This window comes from Octodon degus, unplaced genomic scaffold, assembly GCF_000260255.1.
Source record: "Octodon degus isolate 3935 unplaced genomic scaffold, OctDeg1.0 scaffold00108, whole genome shotgun sequence".
Taxonomy (NCBI): domain Eukaryota; kingdom Metazoa; phylum Chordata; class Mammalia; order Rodentia; family Octodontidae; genus Octodon; species Octodon degus.
The window spans coordinates 7,799,329-7,823,026 of NW_004524684.1; the positions used below are offsets into that span (position 1 = coordinate 7,799,329).

The window sequence follows — 23,698 nt, forward strand, 5'->3', positions numbered from 1 at the left end:
AAAAGAAAAAGAAAAAGAAATAAAGAAAATAAAGGAGCTTCTTGGATTTTCCTCAGAGCTCTGTCAACAGCAGGGCTTCCAAGGCTGCTGGATCCAAACAAATCAAGGACACTGTTTCCACCTCTTCAAGGTTCTAGGGTAATGGAGACATTTTGCTTTTCTGTCAGAGACAAGGACCCTGTCTGTCCACACGTTTGTACTTGGGGAAGGGTAACTGACAGCCTGTGTTTTGAAAGCTTCACCGTCCAGGGCTCTGCACATCACTACCATGTGAAAAATCACTGCACTCTCAAGAGCATGGTTTTCCCTCCCTGCCCTTCAAAGCTCACAGACTCCACACGCTCTGGGGTTTCTAACTGCCAGCTCTCAGAAGGGTTTTCTGGGGATTGTGTTTTTATTTGGAGCGAGTGATACGCTCACAAGCAGAAGCCTTGCAGGTAGGCGAGTGGATATTGAGTTTCTTGCTCCAATGCCCGCAGACACCAGCAGGGCAGACACCCTGTTCCTTGTCCCCTCTCGCCCCAGGCGGTCTCTATTAGCAGCCATGCACACGATGAAACCAAGTGCCAGAAACCACACGAGTCTGAATTGCTCTGAGCTAAAGTAGACTCTCCGACTTTGAAAGACAGTAGAAAATGATGTAAATGCTACTAATAAAACCCAGAATGATGTATTTTTGAGACAGGGTCTCACAGTGGTTTTCAAACTTGGGGTGCTGCCACCGCATTGGCCCTTGAGCGCTGGGATTGCGGGCGTTGCCACTGGAGGCACTGGAAACAGTATTTGGAAAATGCTGAGTTAGGCGCCGGGGAGATGGCTCAGTGGAATATGCGCTTCCCTGGCAAGCGCAAGGGCCTGAGTTCAATCCCCGGTTCCGCAAAAAAAAAAAAAAAAAAAAAAGAAAGAAAGAAAGAAAGAGAGAAGAAAAAAAGAAAAAGAAAATGCTGAGTTAAATAAAATACATGATTACGATTAATTTTGTCTGCTCACTTTATTCTTTCTAATGTCACTACTGAACAAGTAAGGTTATATACGTGGCTGGCAGTGTACTGCATGTAGGTGCTGTTGGAAGCACCACAATGCATGAAATGAAGATGTGTCCGCCGACGGTGTGTGCGCCAGCCCTGCAGGAACAAGCCACGGGACTGGGCCAGGGAAGCCGACCGAGTGACACCCTGAAAGACCACCCTAGAGGCAAGAGTGCGCTCCCAGGACCGTGCATCTCTATTTACAAGACAGTGTCATGGCCCAGTTTTATAAATTAGGGTGCTGTTCCACTATGAAATGTGTGCTGCAGTCTTTTTTAAACCTCAAGTGAGCTGTACTTAGCTCTGGAAGACATTGACTGCTGCTCCATGAGCCAACGAGCCATCCCTGGTCAGGAGGGAGGCATGCAGACCACATGGCTGGGGCCCGGGGGCCCACAGACCTGAGATCAGGAGAGCAGCAGGGGGTGTATGATCAGCTGTGGAAAGCAGGAAGGAGGCCCTGGGATGCGTCTTCCTCTAGTGTGACCAGAGCTGCCATCTATTGTGTATTCGCTAATGGCAACGAAGTGTGTAGTCTGTGGAACTCTACAGCTAAATATGAGATCTTCATGCTTAAAATTAGACACCACTCAGCCAGCATAATAGCCATGCCCAGCAGCGAGGCTGTGTGACAGAGACACTTCTGCATATCCTCTGATGGAGAAACAGGGCGGCGAGTTCAGAAGCTAGGCTTGGCTGATCTGCTCCCCTGCGCAGTGCTGCAGGGCACCCCCATCCTCTCACCAGCCCTTCTCTACTCCAAGCAGGGCAAAGCCGTTCCTGAGCCAGCTCACTGGTGCCACCCTTGGCCTCTGCTTGGTGGATGCAGCTTGTGAGAGCTGAGCTGGCCTCGGTGCCCTGTGTGCCCAGGAAGTGATCATAAACCTCAGCACTAGAATGTTCCCATTTCTCCATTCCAAAGTGGTCTTTCTTTCAGTAACTGACTGGTGGCATTACTTTGGCCTTAGGAAACCTTGCTTCTGCCCAGCACCCCTGCTGATAAGGGGTGAGTGTCCTGAGCTACCACACAATGCTGTGCATTCTGCCAGTTGCAAACCAAAGCCCTGCATCTTCACTCCCTGCCTCTGCACTGCTCCACGAGTAACGGTTGAGACGCAGAAGGGGAAGGCTTTCACACAGCCAAAGCAAACACACGACGGGGCTGAAGAGCTATGAATCCCGTAACTAGTGCGTGTGGCTAGTGCTCGGGTAACCAAATCAGAACATCAAATGGTGGTAAGAAACAATTTTAAATCATTTTAGGGGGTGTTAGCTTGGAGTTTCAGATCTTTCTTTTTCCTGTTATTTATTTATTTTTACCAGTTTTACATCTTAATGTAGTCAGCATGGCACCAGGGCCCCCTCACCACTAAAATTGGCTACTTGTGTAACTACATTTCGAGAAGAAATCTTGCTGGTTAGACTGAGAGATTAGAAGTCTCCTAGCACATGTGAAACAGATTGGTGCCCTAAGTTCTCTCAGAATGTATGAACTGTGAAGACTCTTCTACAGCAGAAACTGCAGATCATGTTAAAATTCAGTTTGAAATATAAATGGCGGTGCTGTTTATGAGCACAGTGATTTTGACAGGCTGGTCTTCCACCATTGTTCAAGTGTGCAGAGCATCAGAACAAGGAAGCCTGGACTGCCAGATGACACGCCTGACAGCATCTGCCTGGGTGGCAGGGCTGTCTGGAGGGGTCGTGCAGGCAGAACAGAGTGCAGCCCGTGACTCCCGCTTTTGTCACCTAGGTTAGGTTATGACAAAGAAACAGACCCCTACGAATAATCCTGAGAGGTGGGACAGCGCCCCTCCCCTGAAGCAGCTGCTCATTGTTTTGCCATGTCTGAAGTTCTCTGCAGTACATTTATTCTTGGAAATCTGTTTTGCTCCACTGAAGCAAAGAGCAAAAGAATTGAGAGAGACAACTCGATTAGAAGAGGTGAGCTCAGATGTATCACTTAGCTGCCGCACCTCCCCTCCTACTCATGCAGCATGGGGGGCTGGGGACAGTTCGGAGACGCAGGAGCCCAGGTTCTGCAGAAGAGCAGATTCCTGGTCTAGGGAGAAATGAATAAAACAGACAAACCACTTTGCTTCGTCCACAGATATATGGGTTGTCACTGCAGCCGTGACCTTAGAGATAGCCATTAAGCCTCCCTGCATTTCTCGTGTCCCTTTGGTTCTATCATAAATTGAGATCATGACATTATGAGAGTATTTATAGAGTTAATAATTTCCCGCTCTCATCTGGGTCTTTCTTTCTTTAAATTTCCTGCCAGGACTTAGAAGAGGCCATTTGGAATTTGAGAAAACATCCACAGACTTTTTTTTTTTTGAAAAGCTAAGCTCTTCCTAAATTCATACATCCTTTTTTATTAATAGATGTAAATTTGAAGGGGAAATACCATGTACTACAAGCCTTCTGGGAATAGTCCACCTCCTAAGGATGACTTTCAATTTCCATGGCAGCGCGTGGGTCCTGAGAGCCCTGGCTCGGAGCTCCTCCGTGCCGTCTGCTGCAGGCTTCCTTGCATGAGCTCTACGTGCATTTTATGAAGAAACGCAGACATGCATGGAGTAGGCGACCTCGCTACAGCTATCTGCTCTGTCAAGTGCTATTGGCAGATGCCCAACAATTGATTGACACTTATCCTCCAGAACTGGAGTTAATTAATATGTCCACCAATTCCCAAGTGGACCACAGGAAACAGAAAATCTGTTTAATACGGCAATCAGTGACATACTGTGTGTGGTCAAAAGCCGTTCACTGGGCAGCAAGATGAGATTTTAGGATGTACTGTTGAGGAGTGTATACATTACTATTGAAAAGCTAGAAGGGAAAAAGAAGTCTGTTTTCCTAACTAGAAAGCTAAGTGCAGAGATTTTGGTAAGTGCTTTATCAGGACTTGAAAGGAAGTTTAATTTTCGCATACAAGTTCCAGAGAAATCACATAATAAAGCGAGACTTGATTTGCTTCAAAAGTAAACTGAAGTCTTTACTGCTTGATTTTTACTTCTGGGTCATTTGCCACCTTGATGTCAAGTTCAAAATCGTATTTTTTAACAGCGGTGTAAAGATACAATTATTTGGTATATATGATTGACAAATGCTTCTTAAAATCAACTCACATTTCATCTTATGGGGCAGGTACAGCAAATATACATGCAATTCCTCAACTAGAATTTAGGAGGCAACTGTGCCTGTCGGAGAGCGCCCTGTGCTTACAGTAAAAGCTGGTGTACCCGCACTTTGGGAGCGCTTCCGGGCTCCCTCCAGCTGACGGTGCTCTGCTCCGAGCTCTGCCAGCTTTCATTACTGCCTCTTTCCGCGGCAGTGTGAGGCGATCTTGTCACTCCTGCTCAACTTCACAGGCAGCATAATCTTTTAAAGCCAAAGGCAGTAGTTTAAGTACTAGTATAGATCAATCTAAAGCAGGTTATTTCATAAAGCAGCTTAGGCACTAAAAATTAAACTTGATGGAGTCTAAGCGAGCGATCTTGGTAATGTCTTCTCCAGAATTTCCTAGATTGCCTGTCTAGACTGCTCTCAACCCCCAGGCAATTGCATAATCTTCTTCCTCCTGACCTCCTCGACAGTCTGGAATGGCATTTCCCAATTTAGAGTTGTCAGGCAAATCAAAGCCACACAGCTTCTGAGAGAGGGCCTTTCTCCGGAGGTCGGCATTTCAGAGTCTCGGGAGGACGCTCACAGCCAGCCTCCCTGCAGGAGCTCCAATGAGAAGCACGATGGGTTCCTCAAGGGAGGAGGCTGGGCAGCAGCAGGCTCCACTTGTCCAGCACCATGACCCCCTGCAGGCAGCAGAGCTTGGCTGCAGACAGTGTGGGGTGCTGACTCTGTCACCCAGAAAGCTCAGAAGGAAAGGAAAACATTATGGAAAATTACGAAAAGGACCACCAGCATATGGGGTTTTATTATAAAGGACCATCAGGACGCTGTCAGTCTCCATTTTTCACAGAGGGTGAGTGCGGGTAAGTGCAGAGTCACCCGGCCCTGTAGTGCCGCTGCCCTCACTCGACCACCTCAGGTGAAGTGGGTGTTTCAAAGGTAAGGTGCCAATTACTCGCAAGCTGAACAGCAGCGGCTTTCAGCCGAGGGCAGATTTGCATTTTCTAATATTACCGGCCCTTCTCCAGCTGGCCGAATGTGTAGATGGTGCTGACCCCGCACACAGTGGCAAGGCCAGTTCTCCTTACGACTTCCCAGATCAGAAACGGTGAACACAAATGCTTAGCTCCAGGCCCAGCTTGCCCTGACTCACGTCGGACAGAAGCCTGAGAAGGAGGCAGAGCACCGGCCTTCCACAGGGATGGGCTTAGCACCGGCGGCTGTAAAACAGCCGCGTATTTAGAATATGTGGACACTGAGGATGAGACAGCCTCACTTTGTGTTTCAGTTCTGCTGTATATTACTAGACAATCTCAGAGAAGCTCAGGGACTCTGCTCTGCCTTTGGTGTGGTGTAGAGCAAGCCCTGGGTCTGCCATGGTGCCAGAATTCACCTCTGTCATTCTGGAGGGCCGGGAGCTAAGCATCTGAGATGGGCAGCATGGATGGGCAGCGTGGGCAGCTCCAGGGTCCTCAGCCTGGGCCCCCCCATTCTGAACACCTGACTGACGACTGGAGGTGAGGAGCGAGGAGGCAGCATTTAGTCAGAAGGTGGGAGAGGCCTTACTGCATAGATCCCGGGTCCATTGGCATGAACGTGCTCCCAACTTCACCAACCTTAGGCAGGGGATATAGGCAGGACCTGTTTTCTTAACATCACTTATTATTATTATTTTTTTTCCTGCAGAACTGGGGATTGAACTCAGGCCCTTGTGCTTGCCAGGGAAGCGCTTATTCCACTGAGCCATCTCCCTGGCCCCATCACTTGTTATTTAAGAGGCTTGCATGTGTCAAGGGAGATACTAAAGGTGGTTGTGAGGATTCAGAGGCGAGGAGGACAAGAGTGAAGACAGGAGGAAGAGAGCAGAAAGAGTAAGAGGGAGGAAGAAGGGAGGAGGAGCAGGGGCAGCAGGAAGGTCACAGTGGGGCCAGGCCTGGGAGAGCCACGGGGGCCCTTGGGAAGGGCTTGCCACACTCTGGGCCCACTGGAGAAAAGCCTGGGCTGACTTCACCAGGCACACAGCATTTGGAGGCCACCTCCTTGAACAAGGAAGCCACCTCACCACCGCTTGTGGCCAATGCGCTCAGGACACACGCGCATCTCCCTGGACACCTTGAGAAAACCCAGGCAGAGAAGCTCCGATCCAGTTATAATAAAGTGACAAACATGCAGATTAGATCTTATCTTTAGAATTCCAGAAATACTCCCCGAACAAGTCCTGTTTTTGCTTAGTATTTCTGAATTCCAATTTGGAAGAAAATGCTGTCACCAATGATAGTCTCACCACAAGAACATGCTTGTTCTTCTTAGGGTTGAATGCCCAAAATTATAACCTGGTTTCCACTGGAGGCTGACTGGTAACCCTGCATCCCCAAACTATTCTCAGGAGTAGCAATGCTTCCTTCATACTACTATTTACTTAAACCTAACCATATAATGCCTTCACCAACTTTCTGCACTAAAATCAAAAGCAGTGGGTAATTTTTAAAACAATTTTCTGTGCCATTGTAGTAACTACAAAAGGAAAGCTCAGTGGAAGAAGAAGAACATACTAATGGGAACGCCTGGCCCAGCGTGAGCCCGGACCTCTGGCACAGGCAGGCTCCACCCCAGGTGGAAGGGACCAGGGTGGCTGCCTCTCCTGGCTGAGGAGGGACGTGGGGAGTGGGCAGGGTACAATAATGGCAGCAACAGCACACACTCAGCCGGGGCACCTGCTGCCCACATGGAGCAGCTGAGCTCTGCCCCCAGGGAGCAGCGGGCGCGCCCTCCTTCATCCCGCTCATGGTGCTCACGGAGCAGTGCCTGGTCCCCTTTGTACTCACATATCAAAATTAATAACAGCATCTGAACTGGAAGTAGCCCACCAAAGAGCGACGCAGATGCTAGCTGAGCTGCAGAGATGAGCAAGGCAGCGAGGGAAGGGGGAGAACAGAGGGCAAACACCATCTTTAAAGCGAGCTTTACCTCAGGATGGTGTCCAACTTCAACATAGGTGCAAATCGGGTGGAAGGCCCCGGTCCCGCAGGCGTACAGGTGAGTCTGATTGTAGGCTTTCAGCAGCTTGATGAAATTAGCGCATTCTTTCTGCAAAACAAAGGGGAGGCCACGGTGAGCCCTGCTGTCTCGCTGAGCTGCCCTCCGGGCACGTGGCATGCCCCCACAGGTTCCTCCTGCAGCCCTCTTGCTCTCCAGGTGGCAGCGGCTGGCTTCTGAGTGCCTTGCTTTGGCATTACTCTGCCCTTTCTCGCACATAGGATTTCTTACCTTTGGGGCACAGCGCAGCATGTCTTTGCATCATTGTTTCTCTGATATCGTGTTTAGCGTTGATAAAAGAGGAATGAAAGTTTCTAGATAAGCAATAATCATGGGAGAGTCTTCCAGAAATGAAAACACTAAGTCATGTATGTAACTAACTACCTGCACAAGATCATGGCGAACATTTCCTTGCAGAAATGAATGTGAGTTTAATTATAGATAAAGAAAACAAAGACAAAAGATACTATAAATTTATACTAAACATAAAGTTTAAGCAAAATTAGAAACTCATTTTGGAAAATTGTAGATGAATATTATATGCTAAACAATAACAAATGCATGGACAAATTTCTTGATATTGTACTAGACTAAATGCTCAGTCTTTAATCTACATTCACTTAAAGTGCAGCACCAAGTAAAGAACTAGAAATGAAGATAAGGTCTAAAAGCAGAGTGAGCAAAGCTGGAGGGCTGGGTTGGTTCTGATGTCTCTCCCTCCATGCATCAGGCCACCGGAGCTCCAGGAACTGTGACCTGTCATGTGCCAGCCACGTGCTAGCCACGTGCCAGCCACGTGCATCTATACTGACGTCATGGGCCAAAGCTCGGAACTCAGGCACTCCATAATTTGAATACATTGCCATGCGACAGTTCCACTTGTGTAACTGGTGAGTTTGGTCTTAAATCTATTGGCCCCCAAATAAGAAGTAGACCAACCAACCTGAACAGAATAGTTAGATTTAAATTCAAGGAACTGCTACTGGCCATGGTATGCTTTTCTGGGATGGAACCGGCTGCAGTCTGAGCATATGGTACTGAAGATGAATTAGGCCTATTTAAAGTAGGATGTGAAAGGTCCAAGCCACGACTTCTTGTGCTTTCTTCACATACGACGGGTTCCTTTCTGCTCACCCTTTCTGGGAAGGGCGGTAACTAAAACAGAGTTTTTCAATGTTTTGTCAAATAGATCCTGTCTCTTTCATCTGGCAAGGCAATGTAACATAAATTAGGCTCTAAAATCAGTTGCTATTGAAAGTTGTTCTGAGAGAAGAAAGATGTCGCAGCCCCAACGTAGGTGAGCTTTTCCTTACTGACACTGAGCAAGGCGCTCGCGGGTGAAGCTGTGAAGCAGCCAGCCTCGCGGCCGTTACTCTCGGCAGCAAGGTCTCCATTCTGTAAGTTTCTCCTCTTTCCCCAAGAGGACCGGGCGTGAGGAAAGAGCTTGTGAAGGGGAAACATCTGATAAGCTCATTTACAAACGAGGCACTCGGAGTCCAACGGCGGATGCATTTGCCCTCCCTCAAAAGTTCTGTCACTTGCAAAGGAGCTGTTGTCAGAAAAATCTTACTGCAAAGCGCGCAGGTGGCCAGGATTCTGCTTTTCCAGCAGAACTTACGGCTCACTGTGGGCTCTGCGTTAGCATCTTCAAGAGGACCGGTAATAGTTCCGGTACGGTAGGCCACTGCCGGCAGCAAGAGCAGCTCTGCATACACAGGTGAGCAAGTGGGTTCCCTCATAAGTAACAGTGGCAGGTGTGGGTGGGTGGCTTGCTCATTTGGGAAAGGAAGAGGGTTCAGTTTGCCAGACTCCCTGCAAAGAGGTGCGTGTGACCACACGACTCCAAGTTCACTGCCGCCGCCGCATCATCAGCAGGCCTCCCGGGAATGTGTGAGTTCACCTTCACTCCCTGCGCTCAGGAGGGGAGCCTAGGGGCAGAGGCACTGATGAACCCAAAGGGGCGCTCCTGCCGTCTCTGCAGCTGGCAACAGCCGACTCTGTGACTCTGGGCCACCTTATTGCTCATGGATTAGACAGCTCAGTTGTAATTTTTCAGTGACAAATTCTGCCCTTCTGAGCCAACAGGCAGGTAACATTTATCGCAAGAAAGAACTTTTCTAGCTCTCCAGAGCCACAGAGTTGGACCACACCAACTGTCAACATTTCTCTTTTTTAACTGATAAAAAGGGCTTGCCATCCTAGACAATCATCCTGCAGAGCCCCTGCAGCAAAGTCAGTCCAGGACTAAGGCTGAGAAGCCTGGCACAGGCTCCGGGGAGAGGCCGGTGGAGAGAAGGCTAGCCCCCTATGGGCCAGACCCACCCTGTTGGCTCCAGGCCTGTCCTGCTTCCTCCTTCCCACTGAGAACCAGCTGGCAGCAGGTTGTGTTGTTGCTATGCCTGGGGGTGGCTGCGATTCTGCTTTGAAAGTGAAGGTTGCTGCAAATAGAATGGGGAGAAATTTCTTGGGCTCAGAGTGAAAAAGGATAGTTGAAGACAAACAAAAGAATGGAAGGAAATGCTTTGAAAACTGGTTAAAATAGCTGGGAGGAGAATAAGCCACAACAATGGGAGAGGAAAGTGAATGGAAAGAGCTGGAAGGAGAAGAACAAAAACTTGAAAGAGACATGCAAGGAGGATTTGTTCTGAGAGAAAGCCCACAGAAGAGAGTATCAGTCCCACCCTTCCTTTGCCCTCCTTCTCCAGCGTGGCTGCCAAGGTTTCTGAGTGTTCCAAAACAGGATATTCATTTTGTTTGGAAGCAACTGTGGACATTCCTCTAAAAAAGAAGGAAGCGTGGCACAAAAAGGAAACACACTTCACACATTTTTGCTCAGGGGAGACGGAAGACGAGTGCTTCTGACCTTTACTTGAACTGTGACGTGTCTTCCAACTCAGAATATAATGCACTTCTTGGCATTAAGCTAAGGCACCGCTCTCCTCAGCCCTGGCGGATTTACAGCATAATAAAGGCAGTGTAATCAGTTCGAAATGAATTCATTTCTCAAGCCCTGATCCTTTTTGGAATTCAGGTTGATACACAGAGGAGTTTAACCACAAATCGGCTTCCCAGGAGTCAGGCAGCATATTGACCTCTGATTTTACTGAAATGCACTCCAGCTCAGCAGCAGAATAAAGCATTGGTTTGGAGTAGGAGTAAAGGTAGCTCTATAAGCCAGTAATATCCGAGGCCACAACGGCAGGGCAGCAATTCTTTGTCTTTAGTGACGAACCATTTGCACATAGTTGTTAGAGGTTTTCTAATCTTTTTGATCAAATGGAGGGAGGAAAATAGGAATAAAAATATTAGTTTGAAAGAGAAATATCTATTATCTGAAGAGGATTTAGGAGCCAAATTCACGGAGTGATTCACAAACAAACACTAGAGACGCGCAGTACTGATGAGACGGCGGTGCCCAGACTTTTCCTGGATGGTTACAAAAATAAAATCCGTCCATCTGTCAAAACAACTGCTCCATGCATGGAAAGCACAACAGAACTGAGGTGTTTTTAACTAACTTCCGATAATTACACTTTTTACAGAAGAATAGAATGTTCCTGTACTCCCAATTACCTCCTTCTGTGTTCCTAAGTTATGGGGAGCGCAATGGAATTTTACTCTCCATAAAGAAGGAGGGAAACAAACCAGGAACGTGAGCAATCTCTATTCAAATATATGCAGATATGATTGAATCAAATGGCTTGCTCTGGTTCAAATATAAGGCAGCCCAGAATGAATGAGCAGCATTGCCTCAGGTTGGTGAGCATTCATACACACACACACACACACACACACACACACACACACACACGCAAAGTCCCGCCCTCAGTTGTAGCTCGTGTGGAAATGTTTCGATGCGTGCTCTGGCAGCTGGGAATGCAAAGGAAACCTTTGCTATCTTATGGGTAGATATATTTCTGCATGAAAATCCATTAATAAGCTTAATTCCTGCAGCTAATCTGTTGACTTTCTTATTCTCTGGTCAATTTCTTTGGCAAGCTTGCTGAACACCGGTCTCTTCGTGCCAAAGCAGTAATCCCTGAGATTGTTGCTGTCACTCACACGATCCCTCCCTCTATTTAACATGGTCCACACTCAGCGGGCAGCAGATCTTCCATCTTAATTTTTTATGGTTGTTGTTTGAGAGGTTAAAAAGTCCTGAAAGAAAGTTGGGGTCATTTTGTGGCTAGCTATTTAAGCAAGTAAGAACATGCACATTGTGAGAACTGAAGAATAAGTACTAAAATGCGTGAGCAAAATCGTAGCATGAAGGACAGCTCCTCTAGCGAGCTTCACAAGTACTTTCCCTTACTCCTTTCAGCTAAGCGCTCAACTGGACTCCTTTCGCACCCCTTGCTTCACTCTTCCGACGGTGTAGAAGTACTGCTTGAGATTCTGAAGTGGGTTTCTTCCCGAGTGCTTCGACCTTCAGGTGTGGTTGAAAGCCTGCACACACACTGGCACTGCAGACCCTGGTGTTGCCCGTGTGACCAGCGCCATTCGGCCCTTCCCTTCTGGGTTCCAAGTGACCCCGAACGGTTTCACTTTGGCATCCCATGGCACCAGAGGAACTTGATTGCAGTTTAGAACTGCAATTCACAATTTCTATGAATTATCATAGTCTAATGAATCATCATATTCATACGAAGAGTAGTCACTTGATTATCGTCCATTACAAGGTAGTTAACATAAGCTTTTTTTTCATCTCACATTGCAATGAATGAATGCAGATTACTATAAAATGTAGCATGAGGTCTGCCTAAATGTTTTTCTTGTAAAAGCAGGATGTTATGGCTGTGCCCGGGTGTCCTTGCAGGCCTTGTGCACTCTAGGCAGGACTCCTGGAGGTAACTAGGGGTGGGGCTCATAGCCAATTCCCGGGTAGGAGGTGAGGTCTGGCCGTGAGGTCCAGCCCGAAGAGGGGGCCCCTGGGCGCTTGGCCTCCCAGGTGTCCTCCCTCCGCAGGTTCCCTGCGCTCTCGCTGCTTCCGGTCCTCCTACCCTGAGCAGCTCTCCTCTAGCTAGGCTTTCCACCGAGACATCCTGCCTTGAATCCAGCCAACTACAGACTGGACTGAAAACTAATAAAACCACGTCTCCTTCCTCAAGTCGCGGATACCTAGCATTTTGACCCTGGAAGAGAAAAGTAACTAAGACACAGGAAAACTTAGATAGTTTCAGAAGTATTGCTATTTTGCTTTCCAGTTTTACTCAGTGCTGTAGTGCTCAGAGCACCTAACTCCTTGATTTACCTCTGGTACGAAGAGTCGGAATGTGGAGATTAACAGTGAAGAGACTGTACTCCATATTTAACACTAAGAGTACACTTTCATCATAAACAAATGTGTTACTCAAGGCAGAAAAGTGCATAGCGTTTTCAATCAACACGAAGAAGGAGAGAAACCCAAAATTCAGAGGCAGGGCTGTCGGCATTCATACACAGCTGCTTCTACCATCTGCGCTGGTTAATATAGAAAAAGTTAGTATGCTGCACAATTAATGACAGAAAATGTTCCCGCCACACAACTTGTACTCCTCCGTGGCATGAAGCCCTCTGCACAGGTTAAAGACCTGTGAGACAGATGCGGATGCGTCAGACTTGCTTGTGCGCTGGTGATGTTCCATATGGTTACTGCCCTTTTCCTTTCTCTTCCTTTATTAAGATATTAAAATTCATTTGCATTTTAAGGAACTTAAGAAATCAAACCTTAGGACAGCAATAACTTTCACCATATAACATGTGGCGATAACAAGTAAGATGAATGCCACCAGCAGTGGCGTTCTGTCCCCTGGAAGGAGGACTGAGCCTGCCACTAGCTTTGTGGAGGCCCCTTGGGAAGGAGCCCGCGGGCAGCACCTGGGCCAATCTCGCGGGTGTACAGAGCCAAGAAGCTGAGAGCAGCCAGCTGGCCGCGGAGAGAGGGCAGGGACCGGTCGCCCGCAAGTCAAGAAAGGAGAAACCCGCCCTCCAGCAGCATCGGCATCCTGGTCCCCGAGCTGCGTGTGTGTCCCGGTTACGTCTCATGAGGCCCGTTTTGGGGGGCAGCCCTAGGAAAGAAAGGGACCTCAAGGGGCGTGGCGCAGCTGGGGCGGGGGCTGAGGGCGCCTCTCGGTCCATCCACCAGCTGGAGACGCTGGCGACGTTATATGGGTGAGCTGGGGCAAAGTCGTGGCACAGGGAACAGCTGAGCTGTGCTCTTCCGCTTTGCACGGAACTAGATAGTTAACAAGAAGTTCCACGGATTTCGTTTGTTCCAGCATGTTTTTGTAAAATACTTCTTCAAAAGATGTCTCTGCCATAATAACCTTCCCCAGTACCCGTGCATCGTATGTGCGCGCGTGTGCGCGCCCACATGGACACAAGCAGCTTGGTGCGTGGAGATAACTCGTAATACAGCTAAGACTGAGAGCTTTGGCAATTTAAAATTTATTCATTTTTATTTAAATCAAATTCGCTGATATCAATAAATTATGCCTATATTAGTAAATTCGTAAAATAATATATTAGTAAATTCACAAATTTATTTAATAAATAAATGTATTTATTAAAGATATTTTACTTTAACGTAAAATACATTCCAAAATAAGTTCAGAAAAATAGGTCGGGGGACTGCAATTATCACGGTAAAACAGAAATGCCGTAGGATTAGCCACTTGCCCTCATCTGAGGCTGTGAAGCGGGTCAGAGGTGGCTCGGCCCCAGGCGCTCGCAGGGCTGGTGACTGCTAGAAGCCACGAAGGTCTCGAGCCCGGGACTCCTCAGTTGGGAGTGGGGGTCCGCGACACACTCAGGGGCGCGCTCTGTGTGACAGCGGACCGACCGGTCAGCGTCTGGTCAGCCTTTCTCGAGGTGGCCCTCTGTGCTGGGCTGCTTTGGTCACACACGGTCGCAGACGCTGAGCCGCCATGTGTGGTGCTTAGAACCCAGCCACGAATTAGCCACTCGCCTGTGACACATTGAGGAGAACGCAAGGCGAGGAGACACATTGAGGAGAACGCAAGCTCTTGCGCAGTCGGGCCTTTCGGCCGTGCTGCCTCTGCGTCCTGCAGTACGGTGGCTCAGGGAAATATGTGAAAACACAGCACACTCAGTCCATTATTCTATGTATTCCTATTTAAAATTCAGTGAATTCTAGAATTCTCATTTCATATCCTTTTAAGCGCAATATCAATACCGAAAATGTAACTTTTAGTATTGAATATGTGTAGAACCTGCACACACCTACATACCCAAGTAGCCCCATCCAATCCGATGCATAGCACATGGCGCAGTGAAGTTGTCTACAATACCTCACAGCTAATTGCATGTAATAATGAGAAGCTTCAAGAACATTCTAACAGAATTAATGTCCCATATCTGAACAGATTGTCAAGTCTTTAGAGGTACCATGATGTCTGCATTCCCACTTTCCCTATTACGTGAGGGGAGAGAGAGGGGAGAGGGAGAGAAGAGAGGAGAGAGTAAAAGAGGAGAGGAAGAGAGGAGAAACAAAATTATAGGAAAGATTCATGCTTAGTGGGCATAAGATGACTGGTTTTTGGTGCTGCTCTTCCAAAACAAATTTAGAAAAAGAGTCTAAGTAGAAAAGCATCATAGTTATGAGGAGTATCGAGGAGGGAAAGAAGCAGAAGGCTAACAACAGCTACTAGAGCTTAGGTGTGGGTGGCTTGGAGCAATCAGCTGAATCGGCAGAATTCCTTTCCCTGAGGCAACTGGCTGTGGCACACCAGTGCACGCTGCAGAGTGTGATCCTCTGGTGTGCTCCTTAAGTGTGCGTACCAGTGCTGGGGGGCCGTGGTGCCCAACAGAGTGAAATGCCAACTTGTCCACCAGTGCCCACAGGGGTGGCCCTCATTTCAGACATTTGAGCACATGATTAGCATTTCTAATGAAGGTGGAACCAGGCCCTTGAACTTCCTTCCTTTCTTTTTTTTTTTGGCGGAACCAGGGGTGGGGCCAGCATTGCATGCCGGGGATCGCCACGCTCTGCCTAAGCAGGTGCTTTAGTCCACTGAGCTATCTGGCTGGCCTAAACTTCCTTAGTTTTTACAAAATATCCGTGTTTCAAATAATAACACCAATATTAGTCGTGTTTTGTAAGTAAAATTAAAGTATCTGTAGACAAAAATGAATGAATCTGAGACTCGGCCATGGCAATCGTAGGCACCAGACATACTGTAGTCTTTTGGTCCACTAATAAAACATGTGGATTCAAAAATGAATATAATTTAGTTTCTAAATACACTTAATGACAAGTTTCATTTTCCATGTCCCTTCTACCGAGTACTCAAAACTGGTTTATTTAATTCCTTTGAAAAGGGCAATCTTAGCTTAAGTCACTGAAGGGAACAAATAACAGAAGAAATGCGCCCAACTGCTGTTGGTGTGGGGTGCACTCTGAGAGTCACCATTGCTGCCACCCTGCTGCCACCCTGCTGCCGTCCCACCTCCAGCTCGGCCACACTCACCCCAGAGCACCCAGGCACAGGGAGTGTGAGACTTTCCTCCTGTTTAACATGAATAACTGGGGGGCTGGGGAGATAGCTCAGTAGAATAAGTGCTTGCCTGGCAAGGGCCTGAGTCCAATCCCTGGTTCTGCCAAAAGAACAAAACAAAACAACAAAAAAATGAATAACTGGACTGTGTCCTCCATCTATGAGGTCTCCGAGGGCAGCTGGAATGGGATAGCCAGTGTCATCCAGAACCATAGAGGGTCTGTGATTTTACCAAATTACTCACATGGTGTTGTGGTGCTGGGCAGAGGTGCAGGACCCGACTGCCACAGGGGCAGCAGACCTCAGATTCCAGTGTGTTTTGTGCAGTATAAGAGGACAGCGAGGAGATGGCCAGGGACACCTCTTGCCTGGTGAGCTGCTTTCCGGAGAGAGAGAGCAAGTGCAGGGACAGGAGCTGCATGGGCCTCAGGGAGGGCGGCTGCGTCAGTCCTGTCCTTCCTTCCCTGTGGGACCTGAAGCTCCCTGAGGGAGCTCTGTGTGCTGCCTCGGGCTGTGGGTGAACGCTCAGAGGGACACTTGTTTCCCAGGGCTCTGTACCCATAAATGGCCTTCAAAAATAGCCTGCAACTTCCGGGCCCAGCAGCACTCTGGAGGCTGAGACAGAATGATTGTGTGCCTGGGCTACCCCGTGAGTTCACAACCAGCCTGGCCTATAGAGCAAGACCTTGTCTCAAAAATCCAAAATAAATAAGTAACAACATAAAATAAAATGCCTGCATTAAAATCCTAAACCTTTAAAACTGAAGGTTGATGTTCGCTTGACCACACAGAAGGCAAGCATGGTGCACGGTGGGCACTGTGTGCGCTTTGGAGCGAGCCCAGCTTGAGCTGCGCGTGCGGTGCGCGTTCTCATGTGTCATGAGGGCAGACACAAGCGCTGCTCGGGCCGTGCAGTTCGAGCTGCGTGCACGGCTTAGATGTGTTATCAGGTAGTGTCAAATTAAAAATGAACACCTGCTAAGAACTACGAATCTCTGCTAAGAATGGCTCAGAATTTCCAAGCAGCCCCACAGTTCAGGTGCAAGCATGGACCACGCTTTGAAATGCATCCAGGAACCGGAATGTTATGAGAATCTGCTTTTTTCTGCTGTTTTTCTCAGATGGTTGAAATTTTGATTTCTAATGATGTTCAAAATATTTCTAGCAGTCATACGGTTGCCATTTGGTTTTATTGAACCTCAGTGTGGAGAGCCGGTTTAGCAGGATAAACAAAGAAGATTCCGAGAGCTATTGATTCAAAACAGCTTCTTCTACCAGCTTAGCACGGATTCAGTTTTCATTTGCAAAACAGGGTCAAGGAAGTTAATCCATCAATAGAAATGTTATTGTGAGCAACAAAGTGGATTTTAAGCACTAGGAAAATATAAAAAACAAGAGCAGAGTAGCAGGCAGCACACACATATCTGGGTTGTACTTGTCCTGTCATCCAGGGTTTCTTTCTAACAGTCTATGGCTTACATGTTTTTTCAAATAGCTTAAGTAATAACAGAAGAGTTCATGAGCACTTTGTTTCTCTAATGAAAGAAATGCTACAGCCCAGTGAAGTTCAGAGCCCTGAACCCCAAGCATGCATATTAATAAGTCATATTCTATATTCTGGGCAATCACTCCTGCAAGAGAAAAATTCATTTTAGATTAATGCTGTCAGAGATGTTTTTCCACTATATACACCTATGCCACCTGTGCACATGTGAGTGTGCATGTATGTGCTTGTGTGTTGCATAGAGATAGCTACACCTACACTACTATGCAGTGTCAACAACGACATGAATCATTTAGCATATTGGTGTGTCCAGCTGTAGACCCCACACCTACCACAGAATGCATTCTTTGTGGGACAGTTGCCTGAATTCCAGCCATTGCAATAATGCATATCTTTGATGCAGAGCGATGAGAGGCTGCTCTTCCCAGCAGTGTGGGGGAGTGGCAGCACTTGCTTTCTGCATGATACATCCCTTGGTGGCATATGAGCTATGGGGGGCCAGGCCAGGGGCTTGTTGGGGCCATAGGACAGAAGCAGGCTAGCCCCGTGGGGTATCCACTCGCAGCGTGCATAAACTGGCTGTGGCCCTTGCCTCTGCTCCTGTTCTGAGCAGCCAGCTCTTCCCCAGGAAGACTTGGCCAGAGCCCTGTGACTTCCAGAGGATTTTCACTAGGGAAATCACTCTAGAGACGTAAACCCTCCCTCTGGAACACACAGCATCTGCAGGAGCTGGTGGGTGTGCTGCCTCCAGTATCCAGGCAGGTCTTACTTGAAGGCTTTCTTGGAGTTCTGATGGCTGAAGGAGCCGCTGGAGCCCTGTTCTCTGGGACTGTAGCATCGCAAGCACTCTCTGAGAGTAGCCGCTCTCCATCCTGCTGGCTGCCAGCTGCTCACATGCAAGGCTGGGTGGCATCCCACAGATTGTCCCCACCACTCATGGAGCAGGTGTGGGAAGGGGACTCTTTCTTGCAAATTGGTCGTTTAAATTATTGCTAAAAGTAAATAATGATATTAATTTTTTTGTGATTATCAAGGAAGAAGTGTTACAAATCCCAGGAATTTATCCAATCGCTATTTCTAAAACCAAATGTAGAAAAAGAAATGCGTAAATATAGGTCTGTAAACCAAAGTGTCAAACTGACCAAGGGATGCCAGAAATCCTATTAAAATACAGGGAATACATGCATTGAGACAAGACTTAAAGGAGGTTGCCTGATAGGCAAAATAAATTTTAATAACATGTGTTGTTAATGCATGAAATGCATCTTCAGTAATAGATCAATGTAAAGCAATATTAAGGGAACAATGCCAAGCACTAAACATATTAGGTTTAATGATTACATCAGATTATTCATTCACTAGGAAGACAGATTCCTCTTGTTTTTGTTGGGCTTCCAAAAGTATTCTTATCTTTTATAGAGGTCCCTCCTCTCTCTCTCTCTCTCTCTGTCTCCATCACTCTCTTGGTCTGTCTCTGTCCCCATCTCTGTCCCCATCTCTGTCCCTGTCTCTCCTCCTCCGACCTGAACACTGAGGCCTTGTGGTGCTGCCCAGTCACAGTGAATTCAACAGCTGCAGAGGCTGCTGACCTGACGGAGCCGTGGGCACTGTAATCAGGATTTCAGGGCTAGCTTCATAAGAGGAGTAACTTGCTGTGCTTGTCAGGCTATTTAAAATGCTTGTGAACTTGATGAAGGTAAACTAACAAGGAGTGAGACACGTGGCATTTGCTGCGCCTAAAGAGGTACACGGTCTCTGAGCGCATCATAGCAGCTTGTAGCCAAAGCTCTGCTAGCACCTGGGCTGTGTGCCACACACTGCGGCAGACGTAGGTGCATCGTGAACAGTTCAATGCTGTGACATTACACTACCTAATCTTTTAACAATTCATCCAACTAGTGTAGCGTGAGAACATATTTGTGCTTCAGTATTTCTTTACATTCTGTGTTAAATCAAATCCATTGTGGATTTTAAGGAAACTTCATTAAAATTAACTCAATAAAGTGAAAACACAAATACATTGATTTAATGAATGTAAAACGATGCTGGAGCACATGTTTTCTTACGCTAAGTCAGTTGGCTCTTTTTAGAGAAGACCAATTAGGGTAATGGTTACAATTTCTTCATTGGCATGGTTAATTAATATCACGTTGTTTTAATAGTTTCGCTTGTGTGTCTTTCAACTTCCTGGGAATCCTGGGACCTGGTTCCTGCTTCTGCTCACATTCTTGTTGAGCCGAAAGAGGGAGATGTTGTTCACCTGTCCTTTGTTTACTACCTGTGTTAGGTGCAGTTCAGATCAAATATCCAGGGGACACTGAAAGCGCCGCCAGCCACAGGAACTGTCTTAACCTTAGCCCAACACACAAAATGTCACAAAATTTTAATGAAAAGATTTTAAAGGAAATGATGAATTATCCCCTGATCAAGAAAGTGGGAGTGGCCAAATCAGCCCCATAAATCTATCGTTAAAACTACATTTACAACGCGCTCCATAAACGAGCATAGGGCCGGCACGGGCCCCTTGCTCAGTAATGACGAGGTTCGCTTCAGCACTCTGAAAATGCGGACCCCCGCATTCCTGCAAAGAGCAGCCTGGGAAGGCACGGCTGCCACCTCCGTGCTGCTCAGCAGTTGCCCTGAGCGCTTCTAACGTAATTTGCTGATGGTCAATGGGTCACTTCAGTGTCAGCAGATTTCTTGCCCACTAGTCGTGCTTTTTGGCCTTGACTTCTCCAGTCAGGCCACCAACGCTGCTCAGCAGCGCTGGAGTCGCGCACCGCGTGGTGCCCCTCCGCGGGCGAGCTCGAAGCCGCCACCGTCCTCCCTCCCGGCCTGCACTCCTCCTGCTCTCTTTCCTCCTCTAAAGTCCCCACCGACGCGCCGCGTGGGGTGGCCGGAGCGAGAACAGGCCGACTTCCGCGCGCCTTTCCTTATCCAGAGCCGCCCCGCCGCGTGCTGCGGAGGTGACAGCCGGGCAGGCGCGCAGGTGCGCTCCCTCGCCGCGGTGACACGGGACGGCCTCTGCCGCTGCGGTCCTGCCGCTGACCCCGCCCCGCCCGAGGGGTGCTCCCGCAGGGCCACCACCCAGTGCTGTGCCGCCGGCTGGCTCTACGCTCGCTCGGCCTCATCAAACCCCTCTAGCGCCAGGAGACTTCACTGTGCTGCCTGCGCTCCACCCGGCATCCACGGCCACCCGCGGGCTGGCCACGCTGGCGTGCTCCCGTCGTGCGCCCCACGCCCACCCACCCTCCGCCCCTGTGGGCGCGCTGCTGCTCCGCGGGCCAAACTTTTCCCGTGAACTCAGGGCCCCGCTCAAGCCCCCGAATATAATCACCGCCCTGGGCAGCTGTTCGGAATCAGCCACGCTGTCCCTTGGCAACGCGCCACCTACTCGCGCGCCTCCACAGGGCTCCTGCTTGGTCCGGGCAGCTTCTTCCAAAGGACAACGCTTTCAGACAGAGGAAACTCTGACAATGCATTCTTTGCGTTTTGAACATTCCAAAATATTGACAATATATAAGTAACATGCAATTATGGTTTTACAATTCTTGCGATTTTATCTACGAATTGCAACTATTTTTCATGTGCAGATACTTGGGTATAGCTCAGCCCAGCATGCACACAACTTCATTAACAAAGATTAGCCCCAGGGACCCACAATGCTTGGTGCTTCCAGGACTGAACAGCACCACTTTATTCCTTGAGATTGATTGGACTCCCAAGTGTGAGACTTAGTAGACTTTTTAATAACAGTAAGAGCAGAGTGAAAAACTTACTGAGGAAATCACTAGAACAATTCAGGAGAGCAAGGCTTACCAGGATGTCTTTCCCAGCCCACTTGCACTCATCTCTTCTGGTGTAAGACACGGGCCACACGATCTAAGGACACAAAAGAACCGTTACTTGGGGTCAGTCCAGTTCTCTCCAAGATCCGCTCTTGCATACGGTCCTTGGGGGTGACAGTGGGGTGCGACCATTGCCCAAGCAGAGAGCATCATCACAAGGCATAGCTGATGTTTCCCTGAGTTAGGATTCGCTAGGAAAGACTGACTTTGAATCTATAATCCCAGATTGCACCCAATCAATTTCTGGGATCCAAATCTTAGGGTGAGATGACAGAAAGAGACTAAAAGTGCTGGGAAAACCAGCTTCTCAAGGAAATAAGCAAACAAAAAAATAAGAGTAAAGTGGATTATCATTATTATTTCTTTTTTAAAAGTACAGGTAGAAGTCACAACCCCACTGTGGGCTAAAGTTAGCTAGTCTGAGGAGTAACTGTCTGTGTTTTTGTCCCTAACGTTTGGTCTTCATCCTTCCAAACTTTTCCATTTATTGCTAATATGAGCCAAGAGGTCACTGGTGGCTGGGCTATTGGATACATTTCTCCCCACAGTAATAACTCAATGGTTAGCATCTAAATTTCAATACAAAGTTTTTCAGATTCCCTGATCAATGCCAGCGAGTACTAACTGAATTAGATAGAAAAATTTATTGTGTTTTTATTCAGCTTTCTCTTTCACTAATATTAATTTCAAGGAAAAATGTCATATATAAAAGAAAAAGCCAGAGATGGTGGCAGCTAATCAATTATGTCTGTAGGAAAGCTTTTAGCCTGGAAATGACTGACCATCATTCACTGGAAGCCCTCCAGATGGCACAATACCTGTGTTCTAAACCTGGGCCAAGGTTGTGGGGTTCCTTCTGGGAAGTAAAAAGGAAACACAATGCCTTTTGCAGCAGGAATTTGGGCCACGATGAGGTAGTGTATTATGACACGATAAGTGCATTTTAATTCATGTCACAGATATCAAAAGCCTAAACGGAGCTGCAGAGATAGCTCAGGAGTCTTTAAGTGCCTGCTTGGTAAACGTAAGGACTGGGTTTGATCCCCGGTACTGCATGCCGTGCTGGAGTGTGAGTCACTGAAACTGGGCATGCTGGGGAACACCTGTAACCCCAGCACTCAATAAATGATTTTTTAAAAAGTCTAAACATTATTGGGTATGAGCTCATTTCTACCATTAAAATCTTAATGTCTGCATTCTAGTTTTATGTGCTTTTCTTCATATATCTCTGCATGTTTAAATGAAAACTGTCACTTGATGTATTCTTCAAACTTTTTTCCAAAGTAGTCAGTGAAATCATTCACAAACAATAAAAGTATCATCCCTTCCTGTGAAAATCCACCTGACTCCTGGCACTTCCTGGCAGGGTGGCCCAACCCTGTCATCCCACACTGTCCCTGCATAGCTCTGGAGAGGCCAGGGCAGCTGTCCTCGCAGAAGTTTACAAGAGAAGCATAAAGCAGGATTTCCTACTCTAGGGCGCAGCGACACACACATGCAGCAGCCCAAGATGTTCTTGAATATTCTGTTGTATGTGGCTTTCTAGTAAGATGATGCTAAGCTCCCAGAGCATCAGATATGTGGATTCATGCATGTAAAGTGTATTTTTATTTTAAAAGACAAGCTGTTTCCAAATAGGACCTGCGTTCTCGACTGTCGAGTGTGGAGACCACACATGGTTTCGGCCTCTCACAGTCCCGGCATGGCCTCCTTTTGTCCTTCACGCAACTGTTTCTCTTTGAAATAGCAGTGCCCACAGCTTTTGGCCTCCTGCGCTGGTGTTTCCCCACCCTTCTGGCACATGCGTCTGCTCTTCCTGACGATGCTACTCTCCTTACGCACTTGGGGGACAGTGTTGGAGACAGAGCCCCGGCGAAAGGTGCCGTCCTCCACCTCCACTCTCCTTCCTGGTGCTCTTCAATAGCATGGGCAGTAGCAGAGCCTGACTTTCTGCGGCTCCTCCTCATGCAGGGCCCAGAATCGGCGCCACACAGGAGTGGGCCTGGCCTGGCCTCCTCCTGTCCTACTGTTCCCTCAGAGCCACCTAGAGCCATCGCCCGTGACACACGGGACAGCTTCTCTAGACCTGGGTTCTCTAGATGCTTGGGAAGAGCTGTTGAACAGGTTTATGTGCACATAGGTAGAACAGAGTGAGAAAAATACTGACTATAAAATGATATAAAAGCTTAAATACATTGGGTTGCAGTTTTAAATAATGTGCTTTAATTTACAATCAATTTTTTTTAACATGGCATTTTAGACTGAGAAATAAACCTCCTGTGATTAGAAGAAAGCTAACTCATAAGGGAGAGTTGTAGCAGGGGCTTCCCAGTGGGCAAGTCATTGAACTTCTAATAACTCAAATGCATTTGCTACAAGTCTAATTCGTGCAGGACACAACGTTACTATGATATTGGAATAGGCAGGCTGCTTATACAAATGGTGCCAGGATTTGCCTAGTTATAAAATAGTAGGACTTTACATATTTTGGTTGTTTTTGCTTCCAGAAATGATTCAATGCTTTAGAGTCAGGTGCTCCAGAAAACAAATGTTAACTTCTTTAAACGGGTAGTCTGGCATGCTATTTGTTCATATATTGTCTATCCTCCTATGTATGAATTTTAGAAAATGGTAAAATGATGCTGACATTTTTAA

At 47.6% G+C, this 23,698-nt stretch overlaps 1 protein-coding gene across 1 annotated transcript in view; it reads right to left on the reverse strand.

Moving 5' to 3' along the window:
* Positions 1-23,698, reverse strand: part of Sema3a (semaphorin 3A) — a 462,357-nt gene that overhangs the window by 125,871 nt on the left and 312,788 nt on the right. Inside the window, exons 5-6 of the mRNA XM_023724302.1 lie at positions 21,015-21,077; positions 7,128-7,247 (exon numbers count right to left, since the gene is read on the reverse strand). Coding sequence (XP_023580070.1) covers positions 7,128-7,247; positions 21,015-21,077 — 183 coding nt within the window. The remainder of the gene's footprint in view (positions 1-7,127; positions 7,248-21,014; positions 21,078-23,698) is intronic.